This window comes from Tachysurus vachellii, chromosome 6 (genome assembly GCF_030014155.1).
Source record: "Tachysurus vachellii isolate PV-2020 chromosome 6, HZAU_Pvac_v1, whole genome shotgun sequence".
Classification (NCBI taxonomy): domain Eukaryota; kingdom Metazoa; phylum Chordata; class Actinopteri; order Siluriformes; family Bagridae; genus Tachysurus; species Tachysurus vachellii.
The window spans coordinates 17,990,801-18,009,682 of NC_083465.1; the positions used below are offsets into that span (position 1 = coordinate 17,990,801).

General features: G+C 38.2%; 3 protein-coding genes across 3 annotated transcripts; 1 reads left to right on the plus strand and 2 right to left on the minus strand.

Annotated features, from left to right (window-relative positions):
• Nucleotides 1–32: 32 nt before the first annotated feature.
• Nucleotides 33–3,021, minus strand: calhm3 (calcium homeostasis modulator 3). Its single transcript, XM_060871414.1, has 3 exons — nt 1,661–3,021; nt 1,247–1,502; nt 33–991 (listed from the first exon to the last, which is right to left on the minus strand). The coding sequence occupies exons 1-3, from the start codon at nt 1,945–1,947 to the stop codon at nt 545–547; spliced, it is 990 nt and encodes a 329-aa protein (XP_060727397.1). The 5' UTR covers nt 1,948–3,021; the 3' UTR covers nt 33–544.
• Nucleotides 3,022–5,064: 2,043 nt separating this feature from the next.
• On the plus strand, nt 5,065–9,383 carry itprip (inositol 1,4,5-trisphosphate receptor interacting protein). The gene is made up of 2 exons (XM_060872658.1): nt 5,065–5,211; nt 7,582–9,383. The coding sequence occupies exon 2, from the start codon at nt 7,592–7,594 to the stop codon at nt 9,200–9,202; it is 1,611 nt and encodes a 536-aa protein (XP_060728641.1). The 5' UTR covers nt 5,065–5,211; nt 7,582–7,591; the 3' UTR covers nt 9,203–9,383.
• Nucleotides 9,384–11,458: 2,075 nt separating this feature from the next.
• Nucleotides 11,459–14,123, minus strand: LOC132847410 (glutathione S-transferase omega-1-like). Its single transcript, XM_060872674.1, has 7 exons — nt 14,011–14,123; nt 13,645–13,685; nt 12,914–13,022; nt 12,581–12,803; nt 12,296–12,397; nt 12,012–12,118; nt 11,459–11,745 (listed from the first exon to the last, which is right to left on the minus strand). Exons 2-7 carry the CDS (start codon nt 13,673–13,675, stop codon nt 11,595–11,597), a joined length of 723 nt encoding a protein of 240 aa, XP_060728657.1. The 5' UTR covers nt 13,676–13,685; nt 14,011–14,123; the 3' UTR covers nt 11,459–11,594.
• Between the last annotated feature and the right edge of the window lie 4,759 nt (nt 14,124–18,882).

Here is an 18,882-nt window from a genome sequence, read left to right on the forward strand (position 1 = left end):
TCTGATGAACGCTGCACAAAAGGCCACTCATGTTAAGATCAGTAAACGTTAAAATATCTTTATTGGATTTACTGACATATAAATCTCTTCTACATTTGCATCACATTCATATACATTTTACTGCTGAGTAATGTGTGAGGGAGAGCCATGCAAAACTAAACAAATCCAGTCCTGGAACATTCAAATCTCACCATGCAAGGTTTCTAACTTCGCTTCAAAGTCTGGTGCAAACCTTCAAATACACACAATTGTCAGAAATGGTCAGATGCAGAAAATTACATATCTGTAATGGTATGTAATATCTTTATATAAATACCATGTTTTTACTTATTTCAATTAAACATAAAGGTTTTACAGGTACTTGGTTGTCTTTTATGACTGTACAATTTCCCTTACAACAGAAGACCAACAAATTAAGAGCTAAATTTATTTAAAATCTAATACAGCTGGTTGTGTTACATTTACATCTTTTCAGTCTTGTAAGCATCATATCTTACTTTTAAGCCATCATATATATGCAACAGTATATTAATTTACTGTCGCTTCACACGTCTGAGTAAATTATTTGTCCATAAGGGTCTTCCCAAGTAACACATTTCGTGGGCCTATACACCATCTTGGTCACATCCAGCTCAGGTCTGCACTGGAACCAAGTTTGGAGCAAGTGATCCACCTGATCTTTCCTAGTCACACCATGGAGAAGCTCATCTCCCTCAGCCTCTTTGTCACTTTTATTAAAGCTGAAGTTGGGGGAGAGCGGCATCCTGAGAACCTCATCATCCCCAATATCCTTGAAGAAATGTACTACACATTTTTTGGCAAACTCTCTGGCATGATGTACACAAGTCTCATCAAAAAGCTTAGCTTCAACGTCCAAGTAATTACTCCAGTAGCGTGTTTGAAGGAAGACAGCATGATTGAAGCATGGTTTAATGACACGAGCCACTGCACCCAGAAAAACGAGGCAAAGAAGGATGGACCAACCTATTGCCTGAAAAAAGCAGAAGCAATAACCAATATTTACATCATCATATTGTTGAATCATATTGATTCAAATCAATATCAAATCAAATTTTTGTAAACCACGCAGTTTTTATCCCATTTAATAAACAAACCCTTTTAAGATTAATTGATTACCATGTCATCAAACCATTAGTCTTTACTGTAAAGAATAATGAGCAGATCATGCTTTGTAGTGGTCTGTGTAGTTTTTGTAGGCAGTAAAATTGAAATGCAGTCCACTTACTTGAGAGTAACAGCGCACATAGCGTGAGACGGCTTTCCGGAAAGTGCTGTTTTTGAAGATGCTGTCTTCCTTGCAGGGCACCTTAGCCATTATCCTGATCAGATCTAGACCAGTGTCATTGGGGAACCCACTGAAGTGTTTCGGGTCCACACTCATGCTGAAGGCACAAATGAAACACTTCCCATCCAGTAAAGATACAAGGATCCACACCATGGGAGCTAACATGGCCCTCTGCATCATAGCTGAAAACAAATACCTATAGGAGAGTTGGTATGGAAGAAGGTATGGAAGGTATGGAAGAAGAGCACTGTTCTGAAACAAAAGTTTTATAGAATTGCCAACAAAAATACACATTACCTACTTTAAAGCTGAATCATTGTATTGGGGTAATTTATTAACAAAGTGAACGCTTACTTCACAACAGCTGGATTTTTGGTCCTCTTGCCTGTGGGTCTGGCCCATTCCTCCATCATCACTCCGGTATGTCGATTAACCAAAATTCCGAGGAAGAAGAGAATAATCGGCGGAACAAACATCACACCGAGTGCGTACATTTTATTGTACTGCGGCAGACAAGGGCAGTTAAAATCAAAGATCGTATACAGTTTTACGCTCACAAGCGCCAACACCACGCATATACCATTGGAAATGGACTCGGAATTAGACTGGAAATATTGCAAAACTACTTTTAAGCGATCCATTAGAAAAAGTTAGGAATCGACGACCTGAAAAGAATGACGCAGTGTCAGAGAGTTGTAGAGGCAACTGTAGAGGCAGCTGTAGAGGCAGTTTGTGCAGATCAGCAGTATTCAAAGTACTCAATACAAACCATCCGGTTTCGTGAATTCCTTCTTTTCAAAAAACATTAATACGCTCCACAAACAATGTCGCGTTTAGACAACATGACTCCATTTGTCCTTCGTGTTTAAAAAAAACAACAACAACTAAACCCTGTGTAGTAAATGTTTCCAGCACATCTGTATACATCAGCTAAGGATCTTCCCCAGCTCCACCCAACAGGTGCACAGGTGACCACACAGCATCAAACACAGAGCACAAGAACAACAGAGACGAGGTGCACAGCGCACAAGCCGGAAAACTGGCTAAAATTAATACAGTTTCATGGAGGACAATTCCTACTTTCTTAATATTATTAGAAAGTGACATAGATAACCTTAGTGAAGAGAAACGTCTAGACCAATCAAAGAACAATAAAATATTCCTACTACTGTTAACTCTTTTATTCCATTTAAGTCGACACAGAAGAAAATTTGCACAACACGCACACTGTGTGAAAAATATATTGCTTTACAAAAATTCTAATAAAAAAATCACTACATCTGAAAGCGACAGAGCTTTAGACATAGTATGAGTGTCCTCTGGTGGTGAAACGGTGTTGTAGCTGAGACGTGGTAAATACTGTTTATTTCTAAGGGTTTTTACTATCAACCATCCACCACCAACACACACACAACCCTTGCTCAAGGGCACCTCAGTCGTGACCGGCACGAGACTCGAACCCACAACCTTAGGGTTAGGAGTCAGACTCTCTAACCATTAGGCCACGACTTCCCCAATTGATAATAATCTATTATCAATCTGAGACAATCACATCCCCTGTTGGTCAAACAGAGGTACAAATTTCGTTAAATTTTAATTCAGCTCCACTGTAACCATATGTTTAAACTCTCACTCACTCACTCATTTTCTACTGCTTATCCGAACTACCTCGGGTCACGGGGAGCCTGTGCCTATCTCAGGCGTCATTGGGCATCAAGGCAGGATACACCCTGGACAGAGTGCCAACCAATCGCAGGGCACACACTCTCATTCACCCACGCAATCACACACTACGGACAATTTTCCAGAGATGCCAATCAACCTACCATGCATGTCTTTAAACCGGGGAGAAAACCTCCGAGGCACGGGGAGAACATGCAAACTCCACACACACAAGGTGGAGGCGGGAATCGAACCCCCAACCCTGGAGGTGTGAGGAGAATGTGCTAACCACTAAGCCACCGTGCCCAACATGTTTAAACTAATAATAATAATAATAATAATATTCTTATGTGTATATTTATCACACAAATGATTCAGATCATCAAAATAATTTTAATATTATTCAAGGATAACCTGAGTAAATACAAAATGCAGTTTTGATTTATTAAGGGAAAAAATTGTCCAACCGTACCTGGCCCAAGGTGAAAATTGCCCATCATGAATAACCGTTCTGACAAAGTGAAGCATGCTAAAATATCTTAAAAAGCAACACATCATGCCACAATCTAAAGGAATTCAAAAACAGATGATAAACAAAGTGATTGATATGTATCACTATGGAAAGGGTTACAAATCTATTTCTAAGGCTTTGGGACTCAAAGTTACTCCAAGAGTGCAGTGACGACTCATCAAGGAGCTCATAAAAGATCCCAGAACAACATCTAAAGAACAGTATGCCTCACTTGCCTCAGTTAAGTCCAGTGTTCATAATTCAACAATAAAAAAGAGACTTTCAAGGCAAACACCACTGCTGAAAGAAAATAACACAAAGGCTTATCTCACATTTGCCAAAAAAACATCTTGATCATACTCAATATATTCTGTGGACTGATAAGACAGAGGTTTAACTTTTTGGAAGGTATGTGTCCCATTACAAGTGGTGTGAAACTAACACAGCATTTCATAAAAATAACATCATACCGACACCAAACATATTGGTGGTAGTGTGATGGTCTGGAGCTGCTTTGCAACATCGGGACCTGGACGACTTGCCATGTACACCAGGAATTCTGTGCTTTGCCAGAAAATCCCGAAGGAGCATGTCTGGCTATCAGTTCATGACCTCAAGTTGGACAGTGATCCAAAACACACCAGCAAGTCCACCTCTGAATGGCTCCAAAAAGCCAAAATACCTTTTCACAGCACTATATGTCTGTGTTTGTGTAGATTCCCACTGCATGCTTAAAGCTTTATAGTGTTGGGTAATTTTTGTGTACTCCAGTATAGGTTTGAGAGTAGAGATAAAGAGTTAGCTGCTTTCAGTTACCTGAAAATCAAACTCTAAGCAGCATTCAAAGGAACCAAATTGTTGAGTCAGTCAGCTGTATGGTCTGGACTTTATCAGCAATCAGGTCTGATGGGTTCCCTTCTGAGCCTGGTTCCTCTCAAGTTTTCTTCCTCATATCCTCTCAGGGAGTTTTTCCTTGCTGCCGTCACATCTGGCTTGCTCATTAGGGATAGGGATATATATATAATATAATATATATTATATATATAATATATATAATTATATATATAATATATTTTTTTTTTTTTTTTTTTTTTTAATTTTTATTCATTCATCCATTCATTCATGAATGAATGAATGAATGAAAATGATGAATTTTTAATTAATCTTTTTTAAATGAATTCTAAACTTTAATTGTACATTCATTTATTTATTTTTATCCTTATTTTTCCTGTATCATTATTACATATTCATTTATTTTTCTCTCTCTCTCTTCTCGTTTTCATACTTCTGTAAAGCTGCTTTGAGACAATGGGAAATTGTTACAAAATAAATCGAATTGTGTGCCCTGCGATGGGTTGGCACTCTGTCCAGGGTGTATCCTGCCTTGATGCCCGATGACACCTGAGATAGGCACAGGCTCCCCGTGACCCGAGGTAGCTCGGATAAGCGGTAGAAGATGAATGAATGAATGAATGAATGAAAAATCGAATTGAATCGAATTGAAATTCGCGTGGAAATCGCGCACCTGGCAACTATGTCAACTTCAGCTTTCGGTTCGGTTATGATGTTGTGTAGAGTAAGGAGGAGGCTGAGCTCCAGGAAATGACCAGTAATGTTCTCCAGCACAACCCACAGGACGGAAACACAATTACTACGTCACAACTCTTTTTTATTCTTATCCCGAGACGATGGACAACACGGAGATTAAACTCTTGGAGTAAAACCCTAAAAGGTTTGTTTATTGGATTTGTCTATTAAAGCAGGGCTTGGTGTAGATGATAAGACTCTATGTTGAAATATTACACACTAATTCAGCTTTGTAAAGACACTAAAATGGGGAAGTTGGTGAGAACCGTTACTTTGAGTCACTGCGTAAATAAAGCGCCGAATTTACATTTTTATATATTTATAAATATATGTTGACATTTACTAGCACAAACTATGTTAATGCGTATCTTACACTTATTAGGTGGCTCTTGGGTTGAGTTTTTATTCTCACAACGCAGTTTTATTTCTTATGACTCAGTGAGGCTCCTTGACAACGTGAACAAATATACTGAGGAGTTTAATTTAAAGTTCCATGACACATGTAGAGCGATTACTTCTCCATTATGGAGAGCCACAAGGGTCCTACAAGCTCCTAAATATTAATATACCCTTTTATGCATCCATACAGAACCTCTGACACTGAGGACAAACCTGGAAGTCATCCAAAACCTGTGTCAGGAGGGTTTAGTAGTCTACTGACATGCAGGATAGGAATATTGAAATAACGTGTTAGGAAAAATAAGGAAAAAAGTGTTACCAGATGAGTTTCTACATTCTGTTTACACTGTGGAGCTCCTGTACTAAAACAAATTCCTCGTATGTGAAAACATACTTGGCAATAAAGACCTTTCTGATTCTGATTCTCATTTATATTTCCCTTGAAACAATGTGCTGCATTTTTTTTACTGATTTAATCTTCTTCAGCCAGTAAAACATAGGTAATTAAAAACTAAATTTTCTCATGAAGATGGACAGCATTCCAGAGAACATGAAGATTTCTTAGTTTGTGCATGTTTGTTAAGCTGGTGCATAATTTATTAACCATATATATATACAAAATATTGACCATATGTGGTGGCTTAGTGGTTAGCACGTTCGCCTCACACCTCCAGGGTCGGGGTTCGATTCCCACCTCCACCTTGTGTGTGTGGAGTTTGCATGTTCTCCCCGTGCCTCGGGGGTTTCCTCTGTGTACTCTGGTTTCCTCCCCCCGGTCCAAAGACATGCATGGTAGGTTGATTGGCATCTCTGGAAAATTGTCCCTAGTGTGTGATTGCGTGAGTGAATGAGAGTGTGTGTGTGTGCCCTGCGATGGGTTGGCACTCTGTCCAGGGTGTATCCTGCCTTGATGCCCGACGACGCCTGAGATAGGCACAGGCTCCCCGTGACCCGAGGTGGTTATAAGCGGTAGAAAATGAATATAAGCGGTATATAAGCGGATAAGCGGTAGAAAATGAATGAATGAATGAATTGACCATATGTTAGGTATTATTGAATAGTCAAAGTTCATGTTATGCATTACAGCATTTTCCAAATAAAAATGGGTGGTTTTAAAGATTTTTTCAGGGCCTAGGCAAGTTGCAAGATATGTCTGCATACACGTAGTATTCAAAATAGTACTTATAGATACATTTTTTCGTATAATAATTACATGATTGCTTACTAAATGTAGACTTTTGTAGACTTGTGTAGACAGGCAGCCTTGCTCAAACCCTCTAGTTTGTTGATTAGTTGTCAAATGTTACTTTACAATATTATCCTGAAGCCAGCACTGCAACATCAGCATCTTATTAACAACTCCCAGATGGACGGCACTGAAATGTATTAATTGTTTGAGAAGCGTTTATTAGCTCTTCCACTATCACCAAGTGTTCAATTAGATGGTTCATAGATGATTATTCTGTTTTTGCGTTTGTATTTGTCTGTGAATTTTTAACAACTAACTGAGTTTAAGTAATGCATTTTATTGTGCAAATGTTTCTTAAGGATTTATCTCTGCAGATTATACTGTTTCCTGTTTGTTTGTTTCCTTCCTTCCTGTACATTCGTTGCTAACATTTTCAGAAGTTAAATTGTTTATACTTTGCTGATCAAACCTTGCAGGTAATAAATTGTATCAGATTGTATTTTAAATAAAGCTGATTATTTCCCATAACTTTGTTTGGGAAATTAAGTAAAGTTAAGGCTATGATGATGCCAAACATTTTAAGACATGAAAGGTAGGAACAATGTTATCAGTGAATATTAATTTAGCTTGCTTGGTGTTACAGAATTTTCAACAGGGCTATCTGACTTCCTTCCATGAAGTGCAAGCTCTGTGCATAACACTTTTCACAGCAGTCTATATGTAGCAGACTGGGCTATAGCAAAAAATTAAATCATTGTGATTAAACAGCTGTTTGCAAACAAACTACTCAATTGACTCATTAACCTAATTTTAAAACTGCACATTATATTGCATTATACATTATATACTAAAGTATGTTATAATATTATAATTAGTATTTGTTTTCTAATCTTTATATTAAGCTATAATGTTGTCACTTTTCCACAGATACACAGGGATGCAGGGGTCTATAGCACGTGTTTGCATGATTGTGGCAGCTGCCATTCTCAACCATCCACTGCTATTCCCTAAGGAGAACACTACAAGCCTAGATGAGGAAGATTATGTTTTGGCTCGAATGAAGGAGCATGAAGAGAGGCTGCGAGCTGAACAAGAACGCTTTGAACAAGAGATCTCAAAGGCTGATCAAGAATCCACAAACCCTAGCCTTGATTTCTATGGTTGGTATTTCTGGAGCACACTTTCTCTTGTCATTTTCTTCACCATTGAGGTTTGTAGGCAGGAACTGAACTCTGGCGAAACACATGATCATGGTGAAGATGAAGAAGGGTATATCAACAGTGGGTCTGTCAATCCTAAGGATCTGGCCTTAGATAAAGATGTCCTAAGCCACCTCTGTGAGACCAGCTTCAAGCCATTTGTCCATGAAAGTGGTAGAGTGCAGGAGTTTGTTGAAGGCTTTGCAGATGACCTTTTGGAAGCTTTGAGGAGCATTTGTGACCGTGAGTTTGACATGGAGCTTGAGGACTTTATTGGAGTGGGCAGCATGTTCGAGTCCTGGAGAGTGTGTAAGCCTGTTATGTGTGACCTCATCGTACCATTTGCAACCCCAGAATCTTATAATTTTCAGTTTGAGCTATGGTGTGATATATCCACTGAGTTCCCACTGGACCTCCAAGGATGTGGGAGGATTAAGTTATTTAAGGTTAGTGAGAGTTGCTCACACTGCCTCTCTGGAAAAAACACAGATGATGAGGATATGCTATGCCTGCTTCACAACAGAAGCCACAGTAGCAAAGCTGATGACCATGATTTAGAAGAACTACTCTGCTCAAGAAACACTGCTTATATGTCTAAAGATCAGGTTATGAAATGGTTCCAGATTTCAGTGACCAGAGCATGGGGGCGGATCTCTCATAAATATGAATTTGAGCTCACTTTTCGCAACCTGGATTTCCCTGGTGCCTTGAAGGTCAGGTTCAAGTCAGGAAAGGTTATTGTTCTAAACATTATACCTGCCATCCAGCTTGAAGACTCACATGCATACTTCATCTCTCATTTTCCTTCAGACAGTAGTAACATCACAGATATCCACTGGCAACTCTCATTCACTGTTTATGAAAGAAACCTACTCAAACACATGGCAAAGAAACTTCCAGTAAAATCTTGTCACCTTCGATGCCTACAGCTTGTTTCTTTCCTGCACCAAAAACAGTCAGGACTAAGAGGCAGAAGTGGCCTAACAAATTACCATCTGAAGACTGCATTCTTGCATCTACTTTTGAGTAAATCTCTTTCAGCATGGAAACCACAGAATCTGGACCAGAGATTGCGGGACTTGTTTGTTTTTATACAGAAAAGCTTGCAGGAAAAGAGACTAACTCATATTATCATTGGAAACCCACGTGTTCCTCTTGAAATTGGAGTTCCAGCAATATTTCAGGCTGCAGAACCAGTAAACCTTTTCAGGTCTCTGGTGTTACAGAGGCAGGTATATGCCAAGATGGTTGAAAATTTTGAGGAGATGCTCAGACTTGCGCCAATGCTTATTCAAGAGTACACACCACACTTCTCCAATGGTGGTCTTAATTCAACAAACGTGTCCTAGAATGACTAATTGAACCAATGGAAATTTGGGACTCAATAGCTCACTCATCAGCCCTGGACACTTCGACTATAACTGCATAATTGTCTATGTAAATATTTTTACCACACTGAAATTTCTTTTGTACTTTTGAAAGATTGTACAGTGATTAGTAATAGCACTTGTGATCCCATTTAGGCAGCTATTATGTGCTAATATGCATGGTTTATATAAATGCTTATGTCTATAATAATAATATCTAATAATAATAATAATAATAATAATAATAATAATAAAAACAAAATTTATTACAATACATTGGCATTATATAAAATGCTATTTTTCTGTTTTTTTGTACATTGGGTGTGTAAAAACAGTGGGATTATTATTATTTCCTCAATTATTAGAGTAAAATTTGAATGATATAATAACAAGAAGGCAAATAATATTATATTAATAACAATAATAAGTTCTGTTTTCAAAAGTTATTTAATTGCAAACAAAAACCAAACTTATATGCACATGCAAGAAATTCATACATATGCCAGTATCTGAACTTACTCTATTCCCTTGGCACGAAGCACCAGTCTGGTTCTCTGAGCAGAATCTCATACTATAGATTCAGGTCTTGCCTTTGGGTACAACCACAGGAGCACAGCTTCCTGGAAAATACATCAGGTGCCAAATGAACAACCTAAGCTTAAATAAATCTAAAGATATACTGATTCAAATCAAAGCTTTTTTAGGTTGTAGGAGACATTTTTATTGCCAGATTTGTTTGTGTTCACTTGTCCCGTTAAAGGGAAGATTCGCTGCAAATCAATACAAAGTTATTCAGACTGATTACCTTTATCTTCAGATGAAACGTTTCTGTACTGATAGGTGATCACTTCCATTATGATCACGAACAGCATCCTCCACAAAGCAAGTGTTCCGTGAATGGTTTGAATAGTACGAAAATTCTGAAAATCATAAGCTATGTCCTTCACAGTCAACAGATCATATTGCAGTAGAATGTCTATGGAATTGTCATGTTAGATCATCACCATCATCCAAAACATATTGAGGTAATATGTCTCAAAACAAATGTGACTAAATCTTCGGGACAGTTGCAGATTCTTAAAGTCTTAGTGTCTATATTAAGGCCTTGGAGCTGTTCTGCTGGCTCTTTGTCCCACACTAGGACTATGTTCTGTGTCCCATTGCCACAACTATTTATATTAGATAACATGCTTTGAATTTGCATCACTGGTAAAATAATCACTGGTGACTTAGCACACACTTATCAGCATTGATTTTAGATCCTAACTCCACCTAGGTATACAGTATTCTGCTAAGTCATCATGAAAATGTTACGTTTTGCAGATTTCAGGTCAGTTGACTGAAAGCCAAAGCCACATGAAGTAAATAGATAATTAGTAAATAGTCAGTTCTGTAGGCAGCTCAGTGAGTATTTCCCTTTATATCAAATGGTCGACTTAATTCAACAACTGTGTCCTAAAATAACAGACTGAACCAGTGGAAATTTGGGGTTCAATAGTTCACTCATCAGCCCTGGAGACTTCCAGACTATAGCTGCAAAATTGTCTATGGCAATATCATTTTTAGCACTGAATTAGAATGACTTTTATATATTAAGCATCAATTTTATATATTAAGGATCTGTTTTAAGCATATAATAATATTGTTATTCAAAATGAATCCTGGTACAGTACATAAAAAACATGGAGAAAAACATGGATGTGTTAGAACATTCCTTCGGCTACACAGTTAAAAAGAAGCTTTACAGAGATTTAGCTCTGACACACCCAGCGAGCAACCAACCATATATATTTGTATAGCACTATAGCAATTGACATTTTCACAAAGCATGTTGATACAACCAGTGGCAGCATGACACAGCAGGTTTCTCACTCACTGTTCCAGAGCTGCCGGGGTGACCTTAGGGTTCCTTTCTACGTGGAGTTTCTGTGAATGTTCATGTTTATGCCAGGAAGTGGACTGGCTACTCTAAATTTCCCCCTGAGTGTATATGAATGCATGCATGGTGTCCCATTCAATGTGCATTCCCTATAAGCATATTCACTCTCCAGATGTAGGAATAACATACTTTATAAACAATACAGCACCGGATCCCTGACCAGGGTATATACAGAAGACAGTGATAAAGAAATCCTGAGATTCCATATCCAGAACACAAATAAGGGATTTATAGGTAACAGTGCCAAGCTAGAAACATTAAGTGTATTTAAAATACATAAGACACAAGTAAGTCAGAGATGCAACGTTCAAAACTGGAATTTATTAAAAGGTACTTTAATGCAAATTTATGACACAGTCTGTGACAAAGCATTATACTTGTTCAAATATCTGTACTGAAAAAACATTTCAGTTATATACAGAGTACAGTATGCATTCATAAGCCATAGTCATAATTGGGATTCCCATTCATAAATGAGGTAAAAAAGGCTTTGTGGGTATCTAAGCTGAACATAAGCGCCTTCACGGATGGATCCTCCTTCATCTGCAAAATCCAGTTGTTCAGCTCTGGAGTGGCATCCAGACAGCTAAGAAAGAATAAGAGTGTGTTCATTTGCACAACTTTCAGAAAATAGAAACATATTCACTCTCCAAATGTAGAGATATTGTGCATTACCAATAAGTAATTTATTTTGCACTATTAATTAAAAAAGAGCCGTAGAATTTCCACCATCAAGTGAATACAACAAGAATCTACTTTGGCTCAAATATACATATTACTCTTTTATGTTTTCTATTTTTATTGTGCTCTTTATGTCACTTATTTTACTTTTGTATAAATAAGAAGTCATACTTTTTGAGCTGCCAGGCATCCACCCTCTCAAACCATGGCCAGATCAGGTAATCAATCATAGTGACTGAATCACCTCCAAAGAATTTGGTTTTCTTGTTAACAAGAACCTGCCAAGGTATAAGATTATGATTCAATAAATACAGCTATATATGCAATGTTGAGAAATTAATCACATCCAAATATATGTCAATGTACATTGTATAAAGCTTACATTTATTGTCATGGGCTAAAACTAATTCAACACAGACAGGATGTGATATTTTACTATTTAAATTGCACTATACCTTGTTCAGTTTAGAGAGCTTTTCCTTCAACTCTGCTTCTACTGCGGACACATCCTCACCTTTATTTTTGCTCATGGGAATTTTATAGAACAGAGGAATGACCTGAAAGTGAAAAACTGTTATGAATTAACAGTTATATAAAACCCCACGCAGGATTTAATACTGACACTTAAACAAAACAAGCAGTGACATGCTTCTCAACTAGACGTTTTGTCTTCAATACACACTGTCTACACCTACATTTTTGAAATACAATTTGACTTATTGTGAGCACAAAGCAAATACCTTTGAGTATTCCTCCAGCAACATCTTCTGCTGCGCTTTTGCAAAGGGGTCAGAGGGATATAGTTTTTTCTCAGGGTATATCTCATCCAGGTATTCACATGTAATCGCTGATTCGTAGACCACCTGACCACAGGGTGTCTCCAGTGCAGGCACTGCGCCAAGAGGGTTCTTCTCCAGGTACCATTCGGGTTTATCTTTCAAATGGATGTTGATAGTTTCATACCTACAATGAGATAATAGGAGTAATTTTAAGATTTTAATGCTTACAAACATTCTGTTTTACGATTTAATTGCAAACAGAATCCAAACTCTTATGCCAACATCAAAACTTACTCTATTCCCTTGGCATGAAGCACCAGTCTGGTTCTCTCGGCATATGGACAGAATCTCATACTATAGAGTCGGATCTTGCCTTTGGGTACAACTCCAGGAGCACAGCTTCCTGGAAAATACATCACTTCCATGACTGGTTTGAATAGTAGGAAAATGATCAAAATCATAAGCTATGCCCTTTACAGTCAACAGATTATATTTCAAGTGAATGTATGTGGAATTGTCAATTTAGACGTTCACCCTAATAAAAAAAAAAAAATTATGTAATATGTCCTAAAAGAAAACGTGTCCATAGCTCCAGCAGTTCCATATACGTAGAGTCTTACTATCCATGTTCAGGCATGGGAGCTGTTCTGCTGGCACTTTAGGACTATGTTCTGTGTTCCGTTGCCACAACTCTGTGTATTAAATAACATATTCGCATCATGGTGCAGGGTAAAATAATCACTGGTGACTAAGCACACACTTATCAGCACTGAGTTTGGTTCCTAACTCCACCTGGGTCTATTTTGCTAAGTCATCACAAAAATGCTACAATTAATTATCTTACATTAAAAAGTTTACAGATCTGCTTAAATGTCATGTAGTTAACATACACGACATCTCTTATTGGTGTTATGCAAAAGTTGCCCATATATATATATATATATATATATATATATATATATATATATATATATATATATATAGAATTACTTATAATTATAATTAATTATTACTTATAATTTTACCTTTTACAGCACATTTCTGGGTCGAAGCCATAAGTCTGGAGCTGCAGAAATATAAAAGATAGGGATTCATTAAAAAGATAGGGAAAGTTCAAATGTGCAACTTCTTTACAACAAAATATCATTTAGTATTTGCCAATTAAAAACGAAGAAAGGGAATAGAAATAAAAGGAAAGGAAAGGGTAGGGAAAGGAAGGAAAGGAAATAAAAGAAAGTAAAAGAAAATAAAAGGAACTAAAAGGGGAAAAGTTCCGTTTTTGTTCCTGGTCGTAACGTAGGTTAAAGAATAGTAATAGTTGCCGTAGATTATATTAAATGCGTTAATGTGAAATAAAGAAATAGACTGTTAATAATAAATAAAGAATCTACCTAACAGAAGTGAAAACACAGCGCACTCTCGGTTGTGACAGAAGGCGGAAGTGTGAATGTGGATAAGGCACAGCTTTAAACTGATGGCGCTGATAAAACTGCACCTTAAAGGGAGGGAGAATAAAACCGGATATGACATGAGTGATTTCCTTTCAGTAGACATCTAAAATGTCTAAAATGCTTCTTTTTCAACATGGAACTACCATTATATAAGCACTAGGGATGAGCGAGTACAGCGTTATCTGTATCTGTTAACCATATGAATTATCTGTATCTGTACTCGGAGTGGGGGGCACGGTGGCTTAGTGGTTAGCACGTTCGCCTCACAGTGGGTGTGGGTGTGGGAGTGGGTGGGGCCTATCCCGGAAGTGGGCGGGGCTTTTCTTGAAACGGGGCTTTAACCGGTTATAATTAATTTGTAATATTTATAACACTAGCTCACTACCTTTATGTTTTTATGAAATACAGCAAAAACGTGTCAGACACACAGTGTCTGGTTACTGGTTAGAGACAGCTGAAGGTTTAAAAAAGAAAAAAATCTCCGACAGGCAGAGACGCAATGCGAGTCGCATTCTACCAAGCAAGCACCACGTCTGAACAAACCCACGTTTACCAGAACTCTACTGGTTAGTAAGTACGTATTATTAATGTTACAACCCGAAGTAAAAAGCTGAAGAAACCCTAAACATTAACGGAAAAGACCCGCGAACCCGAGTGTCTGAGGGAGAGACAGAGAGCTGTTGTGTGTGTGACTGTGAGTGAGCAGAGCGAGACACAGCAACACAATACATCTGTATGTGTGTAGGGGAGGGGCGCTGTGACTAGCCTATCACTGTAGAGGAGGGGCGCTGTGACTAGCCAATCACTGTAGAGGAGGGGCGCTGACTAGCCTATCACTGTAGGGGAGGGGCGCTGTGACTAGCCTATCACAGGACGCTGACACAATCACGATTTTCATTCAATCCGAGCACAGATATTGACTCGTATTACTCGTATAATACTCGTACTCGGCAGAAGTGCTTAATCCGTACCTGATACTCGTTTCAGCCGAGTATCCGGCTCATCTCTAATAAGCACTAATAACTGTATATATAGGCTGTGTATATGAATATGGTGTTGGAAGAAACAATTAAACATTTAAATACAATAACAATGAATAGTAACACATTTTCTTGTATATGAGTTATGCTGGAGTGACATTATGAGTCTCTAAAGTTTCACCTTTAATTAAAAGCTATAAATAAGTCATTATAAGTGAGCGTGTAGAACATAAACTTTTGGGACTCACCCTTAATGTCCCCCCTCCCCTATCAGAAACTCCTCATTCCTTACACATGAACCCATGGAGAAACTTGCACTGAATTAGTTGTTTGTGTAAACTCAACCATTACACACTTATGTGCTTGTTGAACTTCCCATTCCAGATGTTGTCTCCCTTTGCTGTTATAATAACCTTCACTTTTCTGGGAAGGCTTTTCACCAGATGTTGGCACGGGACAGTGTCAGGTGAGGTCTGGGGTCCAGTCTGCCTTCCACATCCCAAATGTGTTCAGTGGGGTTGGGGTCAGGTCTCTTTGCAGGAGTTCTTCCACTCTAAACTTGGCAAAACATAAAAAGGGCTGTGCACAGTGACAATGCAACGATGAGACAGGTTTTGTCCCTATAGTTCCAGTAAATAGTAATGCTATAGATCAGAGGTATTCAACTAAAATTTAAAGAGGTCCAGTAAGAGAAAATGTCTTGAAGCGAAGGTCCGGAAGATCATAATGTCTCACTAGTTAGTGTGATATATATTTAAGTAGCCTAGTAGTTGTGTCAACATCTGCAAGCATCAATACCTGACTGTCAAATCAAATAAATTCAGTACAATTCAAAAACTTTTTGACAATATTTATTGTCACGTAACATAGAACTGAACATATGTATGATTGTATATATGTATAACGTTCTCTTATTAAATAAATAAAAGTTTCAAAATAAGAGAAAATAAATATAATGTGAAAATTGTGTATGTTTAAATAAAGTGCTTAACTTTCCCTTTTATATCTCAGTGAGAGAACTGAGCTCTAGTTTGGCTTGGATTTTAAACCTGGGCTTGAATGGAGTCAGAGCCGCTCTCATACACATGTGGAGGTGCTCATTAGTGACCCTGGAACAGTATTTAGTTTGGATTATGTACATTGTAGAGAAAGCTGCCTCGCAGTTGTATGTAGAGCCAAACATGGTCAGGATGTATAGGGCTACTTCCCTCAGACCTGGGAAAGCTGTCTCAGGGACGCTGTCTTCAAATTTCAGTGGATATGTTTGTTCAAAATTTTTTGGTCGTCTCATAATGGTGTTTCACATTGCCTCATAATATGAGACATTCTGGTGAAGTGTGACGTGTGAACAGAAATCAGTCTCCATTGCACTCGTCTGTTTCTCTCCCTTTCTCCGTCTCACTCGTCTGTTTCTCTCCCTTTCTCCGTCTCACTCATCTGTTTCTCTCCCGTTCTCCGTCTCACTCGTCTGTTTCTCTCCCTTTCTCCGTCTCACTCGTCTGTTTCTCTCCCTTTCTCCGTCTCACTCGTCTGTTTCTCTCCCATTCTCCGTCTCACTCGTCTGTTTCTTTCCCATTCTCCGTCTCACTCGTCTGTTTCTTTCCCTTTCTCCGTCTCACTCGTCTGTTTCTCTCCCTTTCTCCGTCTCACTCGTCTGTTTCTCTCCCTTTCTCCGTCTCACTCGTCTGTTTCTTTCCCTTTCTCCGTTTCACTCGTCTGTTTCTCTCCCTTTCTCCGTCTCACTCGTCTGTTTCTCTCCCTTTCTCCGTCTCACTCGTCTGTTTCTCTCCCATTCTCCGTCTCACTCGTCTGTTTCTCTCCCTTTCTCCGTCTCACTCGTCTGTTTCTCTCCCTTTGTTTTCTACATATATCGCTATCTTTCTTTCATGTGTAACTTTACTCTACAGCCGCCTTCACACTGCACACGACAAACGACGGCCGATAAACAGGAAGTCATTCATTTCCTATGGAGAGTCGCAAGGTCGCTGCGTGAGGTGCCGACCATCTGCGGATCCGTAATTTTCGGGTCTGATTTGAGTGTTGGATCCGTTAAAAAAATTGAACTTGTGCGACTACACCTCATCCGACATGCCGACCGGATGTGATGTATTCTAATGTTGTCCTATCAGGTTCGTGTGCGCGAGGTGATAAGAATTATTGAAAAGTATTAATATTAACTTTAGTAATTTTTAAACTTTACCAAAAACAATCTTTTTGTTTTAAATACATTGTTATTGATAAAAAAAGTAATAAATGATTAATATTTATATTGTATTATTTTTAATGTTGTGTCCATGTTTCCTCAAAAATTATTCACGGTCTTTCTGGATTTATTGTTGTATTGATTGTTTGTATTTACTCCTCCATTAATTAATTCCTTCATTCACCATGATAAATGAAGGGAGAATACAGGCTCTTGCTTTTGCTCTCCTTTACTGGAGACGCCAAAGAAAACATTGCAAATCAGTGTGTTTAAAACACCACCTGACTCGGAGAAAAAGTCTCGGTGAGTATCACCGTTTAGTGCAAGATTTGCGCCTTAATGGAGAAGATTTTTGTCACGATCATCTAGTAATGGGTTTTCCGAGACCGCGAGAATAAACTTCTCTCCCATGTTAACGTCTACACGATCATATTGCATATTCCGTGCGACTGTCACTAGGGGGCGAAATCCGACAGTCGTGTACGTTTGTCGTGTGCAGCATCTGTCTTGCACTGTTGAGTCGCAGTGTTTACTTCAGGAATGCACAGACAGGTCTGTGCGTTTCCATTACCTTTACCGTAAAGACTGCAAAAGCTGCGCCGGTTAAAATAGAAGCGCTTCGTCAAGTTGTAAATCATAACCTTTTGTTTTGGCTGTAGGTCCGGGTCCGGATTGGACAGCTTCTGGGTCCGGACCAGGACCGCGGTCCGCCTGTTAGTGACCTATGCTATAGTGTGTGATGGTCAGGTGTCTAAAAACTTTGGCCATATAGTGTAACAGCAGCTCTCTAACATGTTTTCTGTCATGTTTTACTTATAATAATAATAATAATAATAATAATAATAATAATAATAATAATAATAATAATAATAATGTCTTGCAGTAGAAAGATTAGCATTTCATCATCATTAGGAAAAAGTTTTAAAATACAGTGGAATATTTGTTTGAGTGTACTTTCTCTCTTTAAAGATTTCTTTTCTAGGCTTTGTGCGCCAATTTTGACTCAGGTTTTAAGACATAGTGTTAAAGTCACATCACTTTCTTTAGCATTTTAACATGCTTTTAGAAAAGCTATTATATATCCCTTTAAAGTCTACAAAGAATCTAACCTATTCCTGACATCATATCCAGGGGCGGTTCTAGGATTTCATCTTTAGGGGGTTTAGCCCTCAATTTAAAACAAGAGTTTTATATGATATATTATATGACTACATAGTAAGCTATGGTATTATTTAAAATGGCAAAAGTGGACACCAAAATTTTATGCATGATGTAAGTTTTGAATCAGATCAGTTCATGTATGTGTGCATTCTCTACAAACAGTGTGTCCAATGAATGCAGTCATCAATAAAAAAATATTCACAAGACAAAGACCAAATCAATAAATGTTATTTTTATTTAGTATTGAATGGATTGTTTGCATTAATATTATGTTTGTGCTATCAACTCTGGTAACAAGAATAGTGAAATTTCACTGCTTTTGGTTGCCGTATTTGCGGTTTTCCGCCGATTAACGTTATAGATAAACGCCTCCAGCTCTGAGCTTCTCCGTTTAGATAAAGCAGACAGCTGATGACGCACTTTTGAAAGACTAAAGTAAAAAAACGCTCTTGGATCAAACTGATAAAT

What these genes read in the sequence shown, in the direction of transcription:
- calhm3 (XM_060871414.1), bottom strand. Translation starts at nt 1,947, where the DNA reads ATGGATCGCTTAAAAGTAGTTTTGCAATATTTCCAGTCTAATTCCGAG. An exon ending in AAAAATCCAGCTGTTGTGAA is followed by an intron (nt 1,503 to 1,660) that starts GTAAGCGTTCAC and finishes ACTCTCCTATAG; the next exon opens with GTATTTGTTTTCAGCTATGA. An exon ending in ATGTGCGCTGTTACTCTCAA is followed by an intron (nt 992 to 1,246) that starts GTAAGTGGACTG and finishes TGCTTTTTTCAG; the next exon opens with GCAATAGGTTGGTCCATCCT.
- itprip (XM_060872658.1), top strand. Translation starts at nt 7,592, where the DNA reads ATGCAGGGGTCTATAGCACGTGTTTGCATGATTGTGGCAGCTGCCATT.
- LOC132847410 (XM_060872674.1), bottom strand. Translation starts at nt 13,675, where the DNA reads ATGGCTTCGACCCAGAAATGTGCTGTAAAAG. An exon ending in CCAGAAATGTGCTGTAAAAG is followed by an intron (nt 13,023 to 13,644) that starts GTAAAATTATAA and finishes TGTATTTTCCAG; the next exon opens with GAAGCTGTGCTCCTGGAGTT. An exon ending in AGCTCTCTAAACTGAACAAG is followed by an intron (nt 12,119 to 12,295) that starts GTATAGTGCAAT and finishes ATACCTTGGCAG; the next exon opens with GTTCTTGTTAACAAGAAAAC.